This window comes from Cynara cardunculus (genome assembly GCF_001531365.2).
Source record: "Cynara cardunculus var. scolymus isolate 2C chromosome LG 1, CcrdV1, whole genome shotgun sequence".
Lineage (NCBI taxonomy): Eukaryota > Viridiplantae > Streptophyta > Magnoliopsida > Asterales > Asteraceae > Cynara > Cynara cardunculus.
The window spans coordinates 23,894,194-23,911,231 of record NC_037528.1 but is presented as its reverse complement, the minus strand read 5'-3'; the positions used below and the strand labels follow the sequence as shown (position 1 = coordinate 23,911,231).

Genomic DNA, 17,038 nt, shown 5'->3' with positions numbered 1-17,038 from the left:
CCCAATTAATTGAGATATTTATAGAAATAATTGGAGTTCATTTATTATGATTTGAATATTTATGGAATATGAATAGAGTTTATTAATTATGATTAATATTTTATATTAGGAAACAATTAATTGATTAAAAATTGAATGGTTGAGATGAGGGTTGTATAGGGTGTAGGAATGGCAAATGGTGTAGACTAACATCCCTATATATATATATATATATATATATATATATATGCATGATTAAAAGAGGTATAGTCTCAATAACAGAGAAAGATAACCCAAAAATATATCAAAAATCAAATTCCTACAAGTGTCCCATAAACCCATCTCTATTAACAACATAAAACGGTCATACAAAACCACAATATCATGTACATGAACATAGAAGCCTTATACATCAAAGATCAAAAAGTTCAAGAGTTGGGAGATAATACAGAATAGAACTTAGATTAAAAACGGATTCAAATTCTAAGTGTTAAATAGTGTGTTGAAGATTCGAGAAAAACTTGCATCGTTAAATCCCTTTGAAAGGAATCAATCAATGTATATGAATCAATGCTCTGTTTTGTGCATCAATAAGTCTAGAATCGAAATTAGATATGTGTATCAATAAGCATTAAATCAATAAAGTCTCGAGAAAAAAATAATACTAATCATAGATGGCGATTAGGAGTGAGTGAAGCGAATGATGATTATCTGGATATATCATATGACATGCGTTCAACAAAAACACTCCCAAAGTCATTCTTAAGCATCAAGAATCTACAAGCAAAGCTGTATACAAGAGCAAGTATAAAAACCTTCAACAAGAATGAAGCTTTGTTTCTCAAAATCTGAAATCTGCATAATTCATGATAATCAGGTTCACAAGGCCTATTTTGGTTGTGAGTCCCACTCAGATTGTTTGATGATGGCATATGTGGATTCAGTTTATTAAAAGATTTGGCAAGGAATCCCATGATAATCATCATGTAACTTAAATTTGCTTGACAAATTTTGCTGAATCTTTTACATTAAAATTCAATCTTGCAGGCAGGCACCTGAGTTGCACAAACATGGAGGACTTGCTCAAGCTCAACAGACATTGGGTGGAGGATCTGCTGCCTCTTCAAGTGCTAAGGTTATTCATTTTCTTTATTTTAAGGTTAGTTTCTTTATTTTAGAGCTCGGGGAGTGTCTTGAGTTCTTTATTTTAGAGCTCGAGGGGGTTCTCCATCAGTCAATATATTCTTACTTACGAAAAAGGAAGATATCAAGTAAATCAAGAAGGATGTTGATAGTAGCCATGGCAACAAACAGATATAGAGAAAATGGTCTTCCAAAAGGGCAAGAAGTGTTAGAATCCAAAGAATCCCCTCTATTATGGTGTTTGTTCATGAGCAAGTACCAGCTGTTGAGCCAAGCATTTCAACCCAAATCCAATTCAATGAAGACCCAACAAGTGAAAGTAGGGTGTATGGGATTCATCATTTACTTTTACTATACTTTATCATACAACAAATATCACCAAAAATGTTAACATTTCCTCCCAAATCATAATGTTTGATTTGGAATTCACACTCAAAAACCCTAATGGGTATGTGAAAATTTTGAATGTTAAAAACAAACCAAATAATTACCTGGAGATGGAGATGGATTGAACGATGGAAGATTGAAAGAAATGCCTGAATCGTCGTATGGAGATGGATTGAACGATGGAAGATGGGAGGGACGATTGAACGATTGAATGATGGAAACTCGCTTTAAAGGGAATCGTCATCTTGGGGAGTGAGAGAAATGCCTGAATCGTCGTATTGGGAGGGACGACTTGTCTGAAACGTAGTCTTGGGGGAGGGGAGCGATGGAAGCAGCGTCTTGGGGAGGGTAGCCGGGTAAAGGGAAATGGTTGAAAAGTAAAAGTAAAGCCTATAAAGGTAAAGGTAAAGGTTTAGATAATAAATTATTTTGCTAAATTTGTTTAATAATGTAGTATAGATAATAAATTATTTTGTTAGAACTCGTTGATTATCCTAATTATATTATATATTTTTTATATTTTAAAATGAAATGTTTATCTTCTATTTGATTATATTTATCCGCAGTTAGTTACACGAATTCAAACATGAAGCTTTAATAAGTTGTACTTATGCATAGTTTACTTGTAATCTTGAATTTTAAGTAATATGCATTACTTCATGAATAAAAAATTGTTTTTAAGAGTTTTTGTCAAATATTTTATAATATAGTATAGAAACTGTGAGTTGGCTCAAACCTCGACTAATCCCACAAAAATCTAAATGGCCCTTAAGGATGCGTTTGGTATCCAAACAAGATAGGACATGATAGAACAGTTGTTCATCATTTGGAGGTGTATTTGGATATAGGTTCATTACACCTTGTTCTATGTGGTGGAGATGGAACGTGTCTGTTTCATTTTGTTTATGTCTGTTCCATATAAAAATCCTGCCAAACATGAAACAATAATCCATGTTTTGTTATATTTTGTGTACCAAACGCATCTTAAGAGATTTAGAAATGGCGATCCATAGGGATCAACCTCAAAGGCCTAACTTGTATTTGGCAGTGAAGTTAAGCTTAAGTTTTATTTATGTTATTTTAATTATATAATATTTATATACGACAAATTAAACTTGTACACACTCATCACATTTGGTGAGATTTAACCCTGACCTTAAGAGAAGGTTGCGTTAGGGTTTATGTGTGTTGTTTTAGCAAAGAGAAGTTGTATATACTCCTCCCACAACCAAACATTTTTATAAGCTTTCCAAATAAGCTATACATACCATTAAGCCTCTTAAGTCGATAACAAATAGATCCTTGCTCACGTTCCAACTTTTTTTTAACATTTTTTTAACCTATTCAAGGGAGAACTGAGTTGTTTGTGGTAACTGTGAGAACCAATATTAACCACAAATCAATAGATAAATTAGGAAATTTATAAATTTGGTAATTTTAAATTAAAATCTTAATGCAAGGATATTTTTGGTATTTTAAAACTCTCCTCTCTTCTTTCTCCGGCCACCGTTCTCCGGCCACCGTCCTCCGGTGATACCACTATGATACCACTGTGATACCTAAAAATATTGACTCTGTTAAACAAAAGATACATTGTGATACCTAATCATATATAAGATGCATAGTGATACCACAGTGTTACATCTTCGATCGACTACACAAACGACATCAATGTGATACCCAAGCACATATATGATGCATTGTGATACCATTGTAGTATCACTGGAGGACGGTGGCCGGCGGACGGTGGCCGGAGGACGGTGGCCGGAGAGAGAAGAGAGGAGGGAGGAAAGTTGTAAAATACCAAAAATATCATTGCATTAAATTTTAATTCAAAATTGCCAAAATTATAAATTTCCTAATTTATCTATTGATTTGTGGTTAATATTGGTTCTCACAGTTACCACAAACTAATTAGTTCTCATTTAATTAAGCCTCTATATATATATATATATATATAGAGAGAGAGAGAGAGAGAGAGAGAAGAAGGATTACGCGAGAGGTTAATCAATTTGCGAGAAGTTTTAATTTCATATATGATTATATTTCTTTGGGTGTGTTTAATCATATATGATTAAATGCCCATATGTTGTCAATACAAAATGTACTTAATCATATATGATAAGTATGTGTATCATATGCGGGGACGGACTTACCATGTAAGTAGGGGGGATGGCACCCATTAAATAAAGTTTAAAACAAAATTTTTACAACGTTTACCTTCTATCTCCGGTAAATTTTTACAAGGGATCCCACAACACTAGAAATCAATCAAAAAAACCAAAAAGTCCTTTGAAATCAATAAAAAAACCAATTTTTTTTTTTGAAATCAATCAAAAGTAAAAGGTTGTATATATATATATATGGTTTCAATTCAAATTGTTATTATCTATTAATATTTTTACCATCGAAAATGGAAAATCAGATATAATATAACTATTGTTATTATTCAAAAATGTTATTCAAATTGCCATTTTATTCAAATTCTCACCTATAAAATTATATCTATACTATATTATAAATCATTTGACAAAAACTATTAAAAACCATTTTTATGCATGAAGTACTGTATATTGATGCATATTACTTAAAACTCAAGATTACAAGTAGATTGTGCGTAAGTACAACTTACTAAAGCTCCATATCTGAATTCGTGTAACTAACTTCAGATAAACATAATCAAATACAAGATAAACATCTCATTTTRAATATAAAAATTCTAAAATATAATTAAGATAATCATTGAGTTCTAACAGAATACTTAATTATTATCTTTATAAAATGATGTATTATTAAACCAAAAATAATAAAAAATGAATTAAGGAAATACACAGAAAAAAGAGAAATTTTAAATAGTTAGTTTGATACTAATATCAATATTTTTTTTTTCAATTTTTTATGATATCTTCAGATTTATATTTTATTCAAAAATAAAAACATTATCGTGTTCTCACCATATAAAACTATATTATAACATCGATTGAGACAAGAAAAGAAATAAAACGAAACATTAAAATCGATATGTATCTCGTTACATTATGCGAATATCCTTCTAGTAAAATTATAACAATCCTAAGCATATATGGTAAAAACTCGAAATAATTGTTTTTCTTTAATATAATTTTTTTTAAGCAAAAACACATATTATTATATTTGGACGTTTACATGAAAAAAAAGGAATTATAAAAGTTTAGAAAAAATCTAACAAACTTTTTTATTTTGAATGGTTTAGTTTCTAAATAATTTTTTTGAATGAAAAAACCATTAAAATTTCTCATTTTGAATGATTAAGTCCCTTAATTATTTTTTCAAATGAAAAAACCATTAAACTATTTTTTTGAATGAAAAAATATTAAACTTTCTCTTTTTTAATTGATTAAATTTCTGATTTATTTAATAAACAAATCATCGGACTTTTAAAAGTTGGTTACCTACATTCTTTTAACCCAAAAATGTTACATTAACCGGCTAGTAAAAGTTTGAAAGTTTATTTATTTAAAAAAATCATGGACTTAATCATTTAAAATATGAAAATTTAATAATTTCTTCATTTAAAAAAATAGTTTAGAGCCTTAATTATTCAAAATAAGAAAGTTTGATAGTTTTTCACTCCAAAAAATTAATTAAGAATTAAACCATTCAAAATGAAAAAATTTGTTGGGTTTTTTTTGAATTTTTTCTATTATAATAAGTAGAAATCATTTTTAAATAAAAACCCCCCATAATAGAAAATATCATAAAATAGATTCACTAGAGAATTACCATGTTGAAAACAATAAAAACACAAAACGTGTCAAATGTGTTATACGTGCAACATTAATTTAACCAATAAATTATTAAAAAAACTCATTGATAATTAAAAAAAGGGTCTAATTTGATAGGTTAAATAGTTCGCTTTTAATCTCATAAGAAAATTTATAAGATGTTTAAAAAATATTTCAAGATCAATAATTAAATAAGTTAATTGTGTAGTTTTTTTTTAAAAAGGCGTTACTTTTATGATAAATGAGGGAAAACACTGAAACAGTGAAATGTCTAAGCTGCAAGACATAGACTAGATCAAAACAGAAAAAGAAGAGAGACCGCAATGATAACTGCCCGAAGGGTAGAACAAAGACAAAGAAAAACAAAGAGGACCACCCTTGGTATAACGGTGGTCCTCTTTGTTTAAACATTTAATATTACGTTATTTTTTTTGGGTAACTATGGGTTTCCGTGTTTGCTTACGCACACTGACTAATCTCTTAGGCGACCATGAATGACTTGGAGTCGTCAAAGGTGAACCTCAATGCAAGGGCGGACCTATGTATGTCCGAGCGGGGATCCTATGCACATGCACAACTTATTTTAGCAATTAAGATTTTCTTTAAGGTATGAAATTCGAGAAGTGCTCTGAGATTTTAGAAAAGATAACAAACATCAAACCAAAAACCGAAAAAGTACCTTTAAATGAACCAAAAAAATGAAAAAAGTCTATCGAAATCAACCAAAAAACTTTAAAAATCCCTTGAAATGGTGGAATTCGTCTAAAAATACATCGGATGACTTTACAGGTGTTTGATCTATCTTAAAAGTACACTGCTCAGTAAAAATCTTGTGTCCGCCACTGCCTCCATCGCCACAAGGGTTTTAGCAGCGCCTGAAATTGAATATGCGCGCGGTAGATGAGATTTTGCACTACATTCCCGCTCCTGAGGTTTAGCCAGTACGCCATAACTCAAATGATTTAATATTATGTCATCCTAGTCATAGAAAATGACTGATGAAGTCAAAGACCTTCCAGCCTAGTGGTAAAGGCTTGGGCATGACATAGTCATGAACCCGAGTTCAAGCCCTGGGAGGGGAGTGTTGGCGACATTTAAGTGGGGCCATGTTTAGCCTCCAAATTTGCCGGGGATTAGTCGGGCTTTGGCCCGGACACCCTTACAAAAAAAAAAAAATGACTGATGAAATATGATTGACCAATTTTTCAAATCGATTGACTATTTCAATTTCAACATTTTTCTTAGATAAGCCTCAATCATTTTGAAAGATACAACATATCGAACAAAAAAGAAATACGAGTACCAAAAAAACGGTTGCAAGGTCTACAAACGACTTAAAATCAACAACAAGTGACATGGAATTCAAAAGGGTTTGTGGTCGAGGGCATAATTGGTAATCCACTTGAGAGTAGCTGAAATAGGATTTTCGGAGGACCACTTCCATAATGATGGGCATAAAATATGAATGTCTCAAAGTTGTTATTTTCCCATAAAATTGTGTGGTGTAGTTTAGAGTTTAAACCTTCAAAACAAATAAGATATGTGCTTTTGGTTATTTTCTCAAACGACAAATCAAATCGTACATGCTTTAAATCGCAAAATAAATGCGGTGCAATATGGTTTAGAGCTAAACTGTAGAGGCAAAGTATGAGAATTTTCCCAAAATACGAACCAAATTATGCATGCTCCAAACCACAACTTAAATGAAGTGTGGTTCGGTTTGGATTACTAGTTGGCTATAAACCTGCAATCCAAATTGCATATATGGTTTGAGCATTTTCCGAAACCACTAACTAAAACATACATGTTTTAAACTGTAAAATAAATACGATGTGATTTTTGCGATATAGTACTAAAAAAATTGAGGCGTGCAGAAAATGAAAAACAAAGTTTCATAGTTATACTCCATACAAATACAACACATTAAGAATTAAGCTCTATCTTTTAACATTAAAATTCTCCGAGTCCTAACAATCATCAAACTCTCGAATCCCAACAATCTACTACAGATTCACCACTTCGCATGCACTTTGAAGACGAGAGACAAGTTTTGAGTAGTTACGAACTTAAAATTTTAATAAGAAGAACCTTAATCGAACTGAGGGTTAAGAGTGAGAGCTTTCAATGTGAGAATTGAGGGTCGAGTTTGACTCTTTCTCTAGTTCTCTGTGTCTAGGTTTAAAATAAAGTTAAAAGTTAAAAAAAAATACTCTGTAAAAAGTTTGGACATACGTTTAGAAGGTACAACATGACCCAACAAATTAATGACGAATCCAATGGTAATTTATTAAGCGAAAATGAATTTGGTTCTAAGTATGTCATAATAACCATTCTTTGAAATGGGTGGATTTTAGACAAAAATAGCGTACTGATTTTATAAAATTCGTACAAATTCTATTATAACTTCGATTAAGGTGATTCTTGAAATTTTTTGGAATTAGAAGAGATGTATCTAAATCTTTCATTTAGATACTGTATCACTTGGGATCATATGAGACCAAAGCTTTTTCGTGAGAATCGTAAGATCAATTCTCAACCATTGGATTAGATCTACAATCTCAACATTCATAATCACAAAATTGCTACGAGACTTCTCAATAATTACAAATTTGCCACCGTGCAATTTTAGACCATTAGACCATTAACTTATGAAGTTGATCAATGAACATAAATTTGTCTTACAGGTCTCACGAAAAACCATTGGTCTCACGTGAACCCAATCCGATATTGTACTCAAAAACCTTCCAGTGGTAGGATAAATAGTTGGATTCTATACATGTTTAGTGTTGGAATAATTATGTTTCAGCTCACTTAACTTTGAATCATGTTATAGTGCATGTTTAAGGGTGTATCTATGAATAAAAGATTTAGGGGTCGTTTACCTAAATGCTTACCCGATAAGCGTTTACTATTAGGAGTCAACACTGTAATTTATTCTACTGGATAAGATATTAGTACATCAAAATGGTATCGTATGCAACAATTTACCCAGTAAGGGCTTACCGGGTAAGAGTCGTTACCCTTACTTACCGAATAAGACTCTTCATCTTTATCATTACTTTTGTTGGGTAAATTTTTTTACCATTGTCATGTTCATCCGATAAATAAAATTACCCAGTAAGTACGTACCGGCTAAACCTTTAGTAAACGGCCCCTTACAAATTCTAGTTTTTACTCTCACTATTCCCTTGGGATAATTCCGAGTTCATTGTCAAACCTATTCTCAAGAACCTATTAAGATTTATTTTCTGCAATTTGCTCTTATAAAGATGGTCATCTACAAAGCTTCAGTACAGTAATTTGGTATCATCAAATGAATAGCAAAACTCCCCGTTTATCAAATAACCCCCACTTCATATGTTCAAATAGGATTGTTGTTAAATATCATGATTGTCTTGGAATCTTAGGGGACGTTTATCAAACACTTACCCTGTAAGTGCTTACCAGTAAAATTTAACACTATTATTTACTTACCGAGTAAGACTTTAGTCCACCAAAACGACATCGTATCCAACAATTTACTCGATAAGCGCTTACCGTGGTAAGAGTCGTCGCCCTCACTTACCAGGTAAGACTCTTGGTCTTTATCTCGCTCTTACCGGGTAAGATTTTTGGTCCTTACCATATTCATCCGATGAGGTAATGTTACTTGGTAAGCACTTACCCATGTAAGGGTTTGGTAAACGGCCCCTTAGTAGTGAATTACAAAAGGATTATTGAATTACTTTGTAATTAAAAATTTAGACTAATAATACAAAAAAAACTGCAACTTTAGTCGTTATTTATATCTGTTTAGAACAATATGTCTACAAATTAGTGTACTGTTGAGAGTTCTTTTCGTAAATCCTCATGTTACAGATAAACTCATAAAATATTTATTTTTGTTAGCTTTCCGTGCTTCTCCTATACAAACACCTATTTCGCCCAAGGCACTGTATTAGTTGCTCTAGTATCAGACTCAAGATTTTTGTGGAACGAATGCACCTTTAAGGTCCTCGTTCGATTTGTTTTAACCAAATTCCAAAGTTTTGGGACATTTTTTGAAGTTCTTTTTGGGGTAATTTTGGGACTTTTTCGGTTTTTTGGTTGAGTTGAAGAAATATTTTCGGTTTTTGGTCGATGTGCTTATCCACTTTTCACGTTTAAAAAATTGTACTTGTAAAAAAAAGTTGAACAAGTGTATAAAATCCTACTGAAGTCTTCATATGTCTGTCTTTGATAACTATAAAAAAGTTTTCGACGATCTTTTTTTTTTTTGATTAACCTGAATATCCAACCCGCTATACGAGCCGACTAATTACAGGAGCAGATGGTCCGGAGTCACCATATTTGGACCTCCGTAGCCATAAGAAGATTTTTATTCCTCATTGGATTTGAACCAGGAACCTCCTGATACTTTTGATCTTTGGAGTCAAGCTCAAACCAATCAGACACAACATTTGTGGTTGACGATGTGTATTGTCTAAGGGAAAAGCAATGAAGGGTATTATGGTCAATAGAATATGGTGTCATTTTGGTAATTTCATGAAAAACGATGGACATATATGCAAGAGTTGTCACGAATATTTATATCCATGAATAAATAAACAATTAATTGTGTTGTATAAATATTTGGTTTGTGTCTCTACCCACCCGCTGCCCTGCATCTGAAACCCTTCTCTTGCATTTGATTTCGCCTCTCTCTCCCCTTAACCATTTTCGCCAAATTTTCTCTAAATGGGAGAGGAGAAACCAAAGCCTATCGGCGGCGTATGGCCCACCGTTAAGCCCTTCGTCAATGGTGGAGCCTCTGGTATGCTTGCTACCTGCGTCATCCAGCCCATCGATATGATTAAGGTACATGAATTCGATTAGATTGAATCTTTTCTACTGGTTTTTCTTGTCTTGTAATTGTCGAAAATTGCGTCTGTTTGCGTTCCAATGACACTAATTTAGGGGTTTTAGATCTTGTGTTTTTTACTTGAAGACTGGTTGAGAAATGCATCTGCTTAGCTTTGTAATGACCGAAGCTTGTTGATCCCAGATCTTGTTTCTTTTTTGAATTGGATTTGTGAGCGAAGAAAATGATGGTTTTAGTACTTCAAACTGGTGGATTTGTTGTTTTAAGACCTCAAAAGCGTTTTAGATTGGATGCTATTGAACTATGTAGGGTTTTTGCTTGATTTGACATTTGAATTAACTTTTTTGTGGTTTGCTGCTTCAAATTTGATCTGGATCGGCATTTTAAACTACTTAAGTTTTACACTCGAAGTCGTTTGTGCCAACTTTCTTGTTTTCTAAAGTGAAAATTGGTTGATTGTGTCTTAGTGATTTGTTTTAGTTTTGACCTGCTTTGAATCTCATGCTTGAACCAAATCTATTCATGTCAAAGCTATATGGCACACAATTATCAATGCTCGTTAATCTGTTAATTCTTGAGTTGTAACTTGCAAGTTGTTCTCAAATTTGAACCGTATTGTACTTTTAATTTATGGTGCCAAGTTGTTGTGATTCGTTGATAGGTGAGAATCCAACTGGGTCAAGGATCTGCTGTATCGGTGACAAAGAATATGCTAAAGAATGATGGTGTTGGTGCTTTTTACAAGGTTTGTCCATCCTACTATAGTTCATCAGTTCTGGAATAATCAATGGTAAAATGTAATGGCATATTCTATATGTAATTATAAATGTGTCTATGTGCTTATGTGATCTTAACCGAGGACTGATTCCTCTTGATATTTTGATCATTGTGAAAGTTGATTAGTTGTTTATAGTGAATGAGTTTATGTTATGATGTTCTACAATTTTAATGTGGTTTATATACATAATGCTTGGATTTGTTACATTTGTAAAGGATGTTGTGACATAACATGACTTAATAACGAATAACACACTATTTACTTTGTTTAAAGCATGTGTAGATATCTGAACATGTGGATTGCTTATATTGTATCACCTATCTTCATCACACAATTGGATAGCTGATTCAATACAACATAAGCAAGCCACATGTTCAAATATCTACTCATGTTCTCAACAAAGTAGATAGTATGTTATTTCACATGTTTTATAAATGTAACAAATCAAAGCATATAATTGTATATAAATCACTTTAAATTGTAGATAATCATAACAGAAACCCATTCATTATAAACAACAAATCGACATTCACAACAATTAGAAAATATTGAGCGGAATCAGTCCTCAGTGGAGATAACATAAGCACATAATTCTTAATTTTGAATAGTAATCCATATGGCATCCATACACCAAGTATCCTACACAAAAGCACCATCACTTGATTTAGATGCATCATCCGGTAACATCCCTTTCCAAAGTGTTAAAATGGATCTGGTAAATCTCATGTCAGGATCTTCCTGATCCATGTATTTCTTTGTCAAGTGCATTCTTCTTGCATTCACTCATCATGCATATGAAATTTTCTAACCATGGTGTTGTTGGAGCAGGGCCTGTCTGCTGGGTTGCTAAGGCAAGCAACATATACAACTGCCAGACTTGGTACATTCAGGTGAGTAATTATTTGATAAATGAATGTTTATTGGAGGATATTTAGATGCTACGTCTATTTGAATTTAGCTTTTGTATACATCATATAAGATCCCGTTCAAATCCTCATAGGAACAAGTCCCTTAGATTTTGCACATAGGAGATCGAGACACAGCCTCAGGGCTTGACTTTGGATCTTAGCACCCAAAAAGTCTGTCGAGCCATCTCTTCATACCGTGTCCTAGCACAAAGCCAAAGTTTTCAGCAACAGTCTCACGAACCTGCTAGTCCAGAGTTGAAACTGGCTAACATAGGGCGAATGAGCGTATTCTTGGGCCTTCGCACCTCTTCTTCTACTTTACAACTGGAATAAGGAACCTTAGAATTCACCCTGATGAAAAAAATGGATGTTGCTGTTTTATTGGTTTTCAATGTCATTGGCTTCTGCTATTCTGCTTTATCTTCATCAACTGCTACATGTACCTTATACAGACTAATTTTTGTAAAGATGTTCTTTTGGTATGTATGTGAATATATACATGGTTTTAAAGACGTTGGAGGCGTACGCCTTGAAGCACGCCTCAAAGCGAGGTGTCCAGAAAACGTATATGCGGTGCCGCCTCTTAAGGGCTGTTTGAATCGTACGCATCAGTTGATTGAGACATGGACAAAGGCGTTGAAGGGTGGGGGTTGGAGAGCGTCCGACTGAGTTCATGGAATTTTTCATTAATAAAAGAATAAAACCCTAAAAATGAGTCAAAGAAATACGGCACTTCTTTCTATCTCCTAGCCCCTCTCTTAATATTCTGATTAGTGTTAATTACTCTTGTTTATATTTTTACTATTAGACGTATAATATATTATTATATTTAGTTAATAACTGTTCTATTTTTTTTATTTTTTCTGATATCTTTCATATATTTTTACTATAAATATATAAAATATATTATTATATATAATTAATAACTTTTGTATTTGTATTTTTGTGTCTTTTGATTTTTTGATTAGTCTTTTACATGCTTTTATTATAGATATATAATATAATATAATATATATTTTTATATTTAATAAGTATTGTATTTGTTTAATTTTGTTTTTTAGCAATTTTTATATGTTTTTACTATAAGTATATTATATTATATTATTATATTTCTTTATTTTTTTAAAATTTATTAACTAATATTCTATATTTATATTCTCATTAGTTTTTAATTACGTTTGGTGAGGTTTGAACCCTTGACCTCCTAGGAGGCCAAAGACTCACATACCGCTAGGCCAAAGGCCCTTTGGTAGCGTGGTCTTGACTTGAGTGTACCATTGCTTCATTTTATTACCACAAAAAATGTTGATATAAACGGATTTTTACAAATCACATGTTGATGTAAGTGACATCAACATTCACATACATAAAAGGTTCATAATATTTAGAATAGAATGAGCCAATGAGGGCTGATGCAATGAAGAAATCGACTGTTGTGCCAGATGAGTGTTTGGTCCATCATTGCACATATAGTCAAAACTGAATGATGGATTATATATGTATCCCTTGTTAACCTGTTTTTAATAACTTGATAGGATTTTGACGAACAAGGCACTTGAGGCCAATGATGGAAAGCCTCTTCCTTTATATCAGAAAGCTTTGTGTGGGCTGACAGCTGGAGCGATTGGAGCATGTGTAGGGAGCCCAGCTGATTTGGCACTAATTCGTATGCAGGCTGACGCCACCCTACCCCTTGCCCAGCGTCGTAATTACACAAATGCATTCCATGCTTTATATAGGATAACTGCAGATGAAGGAGTGTTGGCTCTCTGGAAAGGTGCTGGTCCAACTGTTGTAAGGGCAATGGCATTAAACATGGGCATGCTTGCCTCTTATGATCAAAGTGTGGAGTTTTTCAAGGATAATCTGGGTTTTGGTGAGGGTGCTACGATTCTAGGTAAGTTGAAACTATTTGAAATACCAAATATTATTTTTCTTCATTTCTGGTGTGCAGGAAAAGTGTACTAGTGTGTCCCTAAATTATATATATATATATAGTTCGGTTCAAATGGGAACATGGTCAAAATAAGAGAACGGCGAAATCACATGTGATTAAGGCATGACTTTGGCCTCGACCTAGGTCGCAGATCAACTCGCCTGCACGCCTTTGTGTTGACCGTGTTCTATAATCACATGTAACTTCAGTGTAAAATCACATGTGATTTAGCTATTCTTGTGTAATCTTATTTTGACCTCTCCTCTCTCTCTCTCTATATATATATATATGTATATATATATATGTATATGTATATATATATATATATATATATATATATGAGAACTTTACTAGCACGGTAATGTTTATTCTAAATCCTTGGAATAGTTCATTTGGAATTGAACTTGCACCACATACACTAATCTGCTGACACTTAAATCTTGTCCACACAAGTTCTCTATTAAAACTGTGTACAATCAATTTAATCACTTAATTCTAGATCCCTGTGAAATAAAACAAACAGTATATTACAAAATTGTCCCTCGACTATGTCGTTGGATAGATTTAGTAATATGACTTTTAGTTTTGAACTTTTGGCATTCAAACCTAAACCAACCCATACATTTGGTCCAAAATGACGATCTATTAAACCAAGTCTGTAAAACTGTTTTAACTTATACATATGACACTTAAACAGGGGCAAATGTATTAGCTAAATGCCTACACGAATAAAATAAATATTTTTGATCAACATCTTAAATAAGTTGAAGACAAATAATATATTTTACGTTTTCAAATGTTACTTCTAATTCATTTTAAGAAATAAACAATCCTCATTTTGTTGGCGTAAAGGATGGAATTAAGTGACTGACCTTTCCGGGTTTGTCGTGAGAGTTTGTCAATCTTTTATTGTGTTTGAGGTTGTAGCCCAAGGGGGCTTACGAGTAAGAGGACAAAAACACATATAGGTCTATAAAAATGATAATTTTTTTTTTATTTTTTAGATTTCTTTTTTTATATAATGTACTTTTTTTTATGCAATATAAAGTTAAAATAAACCATAAATATGTAACTATCTCAAATACACAAGTAGTAATTGAAAGGAATTACTTTTTGTATCTCACTTGGAACCTTTTGAATACAAACTCAATTTCTCACAGACAGTAATGATTTCACTAGCTTAAATTTGAAATAAATTTGTTGTTTGTACTTGAAGAACCTTAAATTTGATGACATTTGTATGATGTCAGGTTCAAAATTACTACTAGAACTGAGATAGCTGCACTCCAAGGTCTCGGTTGCCAGTTTCCAAATTTCATAAAACTTAATTCTTTGGTCCTATGGAACTACATAAAACTGTGAACTGAATTGTAATAACATAGTAGCTACCGCTATTTATCTCTGTATTTGGAGTATTTATTTGATTCTAGATCTAATTATCAATTTTCTGTTTGTTTCTTTTCCCTTTTGCAGGTGCTAGTTCGGTATCAGGGTTCTTCGCTGCAGCCTGCAGTTTGCCTTTTGATTATGTCAAAACCCAAATTCAGAAGATGCAGCCTAATGCGGAGGGGAAATACCCTTACACAGGATCTCTAGATTGTGCTATGAAAACCCTCAAGGAAGGAGGACCTTTCAAATTCTACACAGGGTTTCCTGTTTATTGCGTTAGGATTGCTCCTCATGTCATGGTATTCTCTCTCTCCCTTACATGTTTGCTTGCATACTCACACACACAATAAACAAACACGATTTTTCTTAATGAGGTGAAAGTGAATTTTTAGGTCAAACTGATTTTCAACTTCCCATTTGAAAAATACAGTGGCAGATCTAGGAAAATTAGGGTGATGGCCCTTTACTATGCGTATATTTAAATTATTAGAAAGAAACAACACAAAATTTGAACAAAGAAAAAAACATCAACAAAACAATAAATAGTTAAGTATCAAAAGCATCCCTGAGATATGCTTTAATTGGATATATCCATTGGCAAAAGATTACAAATTAATGCTTGAGCTCTGCTTAAAAATAATCTTTGACCATTAACTGAGCTCTTTCAAGTGAATGACAAATTGGTAAAGTACCAAAAACGTCCCTGAGGCATCATGGATAGGTTTGTTGACAAAAAATTGAAATTAATGCCTAAACTTTGTAATTTTTGCACAAGAATCATCTTTGATCGTTATCTAAGCTTGTTAAGTGAATGGCAAATTGGTAATCTCAATTCTCAAATTATTAGTATAGAATAATAATATTTATGAGGAACATATTTTGATATAAGTATAGAATTTACCAAATTTCCTTCACTTAACAAAGGTTAGATAATGAAATGATTTGTGCAAAAAAAGATAGGGTATGTCTTAGGGATTTTTTTTGTACTTTATCAAATGGCTAGATGGTTTAGATATGAAAAGAGTAATAGAAGGGGAAAGGAGAGAAAGATAACTTAACTACATTGGCATGAGAATTTAGAAGTTATAATGCCAATTAAAATGACTCTTTTAAAATGATTTCTATCTGATTTCTTCTTTATGGTGATTCTATGACCACTCACCCTATAACATACATCTGCCATGACCGTTGAACTTACTAGAAAAAGAATACTGTTGGTATTAAGATTCTACCGTCTTTCTGAATCAAGATCCTGTTGTTTCAATCACTTGACATTTTGAGTTTGTATGTCTCCTTTATATGGTGTGAGAGGAAATGAAATTTGGTGAGTCCCATCTGTGTATAAAATAATGAAACTTGAACTTGTAAACCCGTATCAGGTTTGACCTCAGAAGTCGCCTTGTTTGACAAAGGAAGTGTTGTCATTCATATTACACGCATTAATGATATGTTTATTTTTGGTTACGCAGATGACGTGGATCTTCCTCAATCAAATTCAAAAACTAGAGAAGAAGGCTGGATTATAGGAGTTGCTTGCTGCAGGTTTTTGTCACTTGGCATCTCCAAGTAAACTTATTAATTCTGAGATTTCTATTTTTCAAATCATTATACATTAATGTACTACTGCCTTTATGATCACAACTTTAGGGTAGGATTAATTTCACAGATTTTTGTTTGTTTACTTTCTCCTGCACACTGCTAGAATCTAGCTCCTGGACCTGGAGTCTTGATTCAGAATGTTATTTGAGCAAATAAATCCATGTACTTCAGATCGCCCTTGATTCATTTGGAATGTAGTTTAGGATTCATACATCTGTGTCGTTATGGTCGTGAGTCACATTGGCTAATACAAAAAGGACCGTACATCTATTCAATATTCAATTATAATGAGTGGAGATATAGGTTTTTTTTTTT

The 17,038-nt window shown here is 32.6% G+C and overlaps 1 protein-coding gene across 1 annotated transcript; it reads left to right on the top strand.

Annotated features, from left to right (window-relative positions):
• The first annotated feature begins 9,895 nt into the window (after positions 1-9,895).
• LOC112514681 (mitochondrial dicarboxylate/tricarboxylate transporter DTC) lies at positions 9,896-16,909 on the top strand. Its single transcript, XM_025121279.1, has 6 exons — positions 9,896-10,109; positions 10,775-10,858; positions 11,720-11,781; positions 13,335-13,696; positions 15,209-15,423; positions 16,594-16,909. The coding sequence occupies exons 1-6, from the start codon at positions 9,990-9,992 to the stop codon at positions 16,648-16,650; spliced, it is 900 nt and encodes a 299-aa protein (XP_024977047.1). The 5' UTR covers positions 9,896-9,989; the 3' UTR covers positions 16,651-16,909.
• Positions 16,910-17,038: the final 129 nt, after the last annotated feature.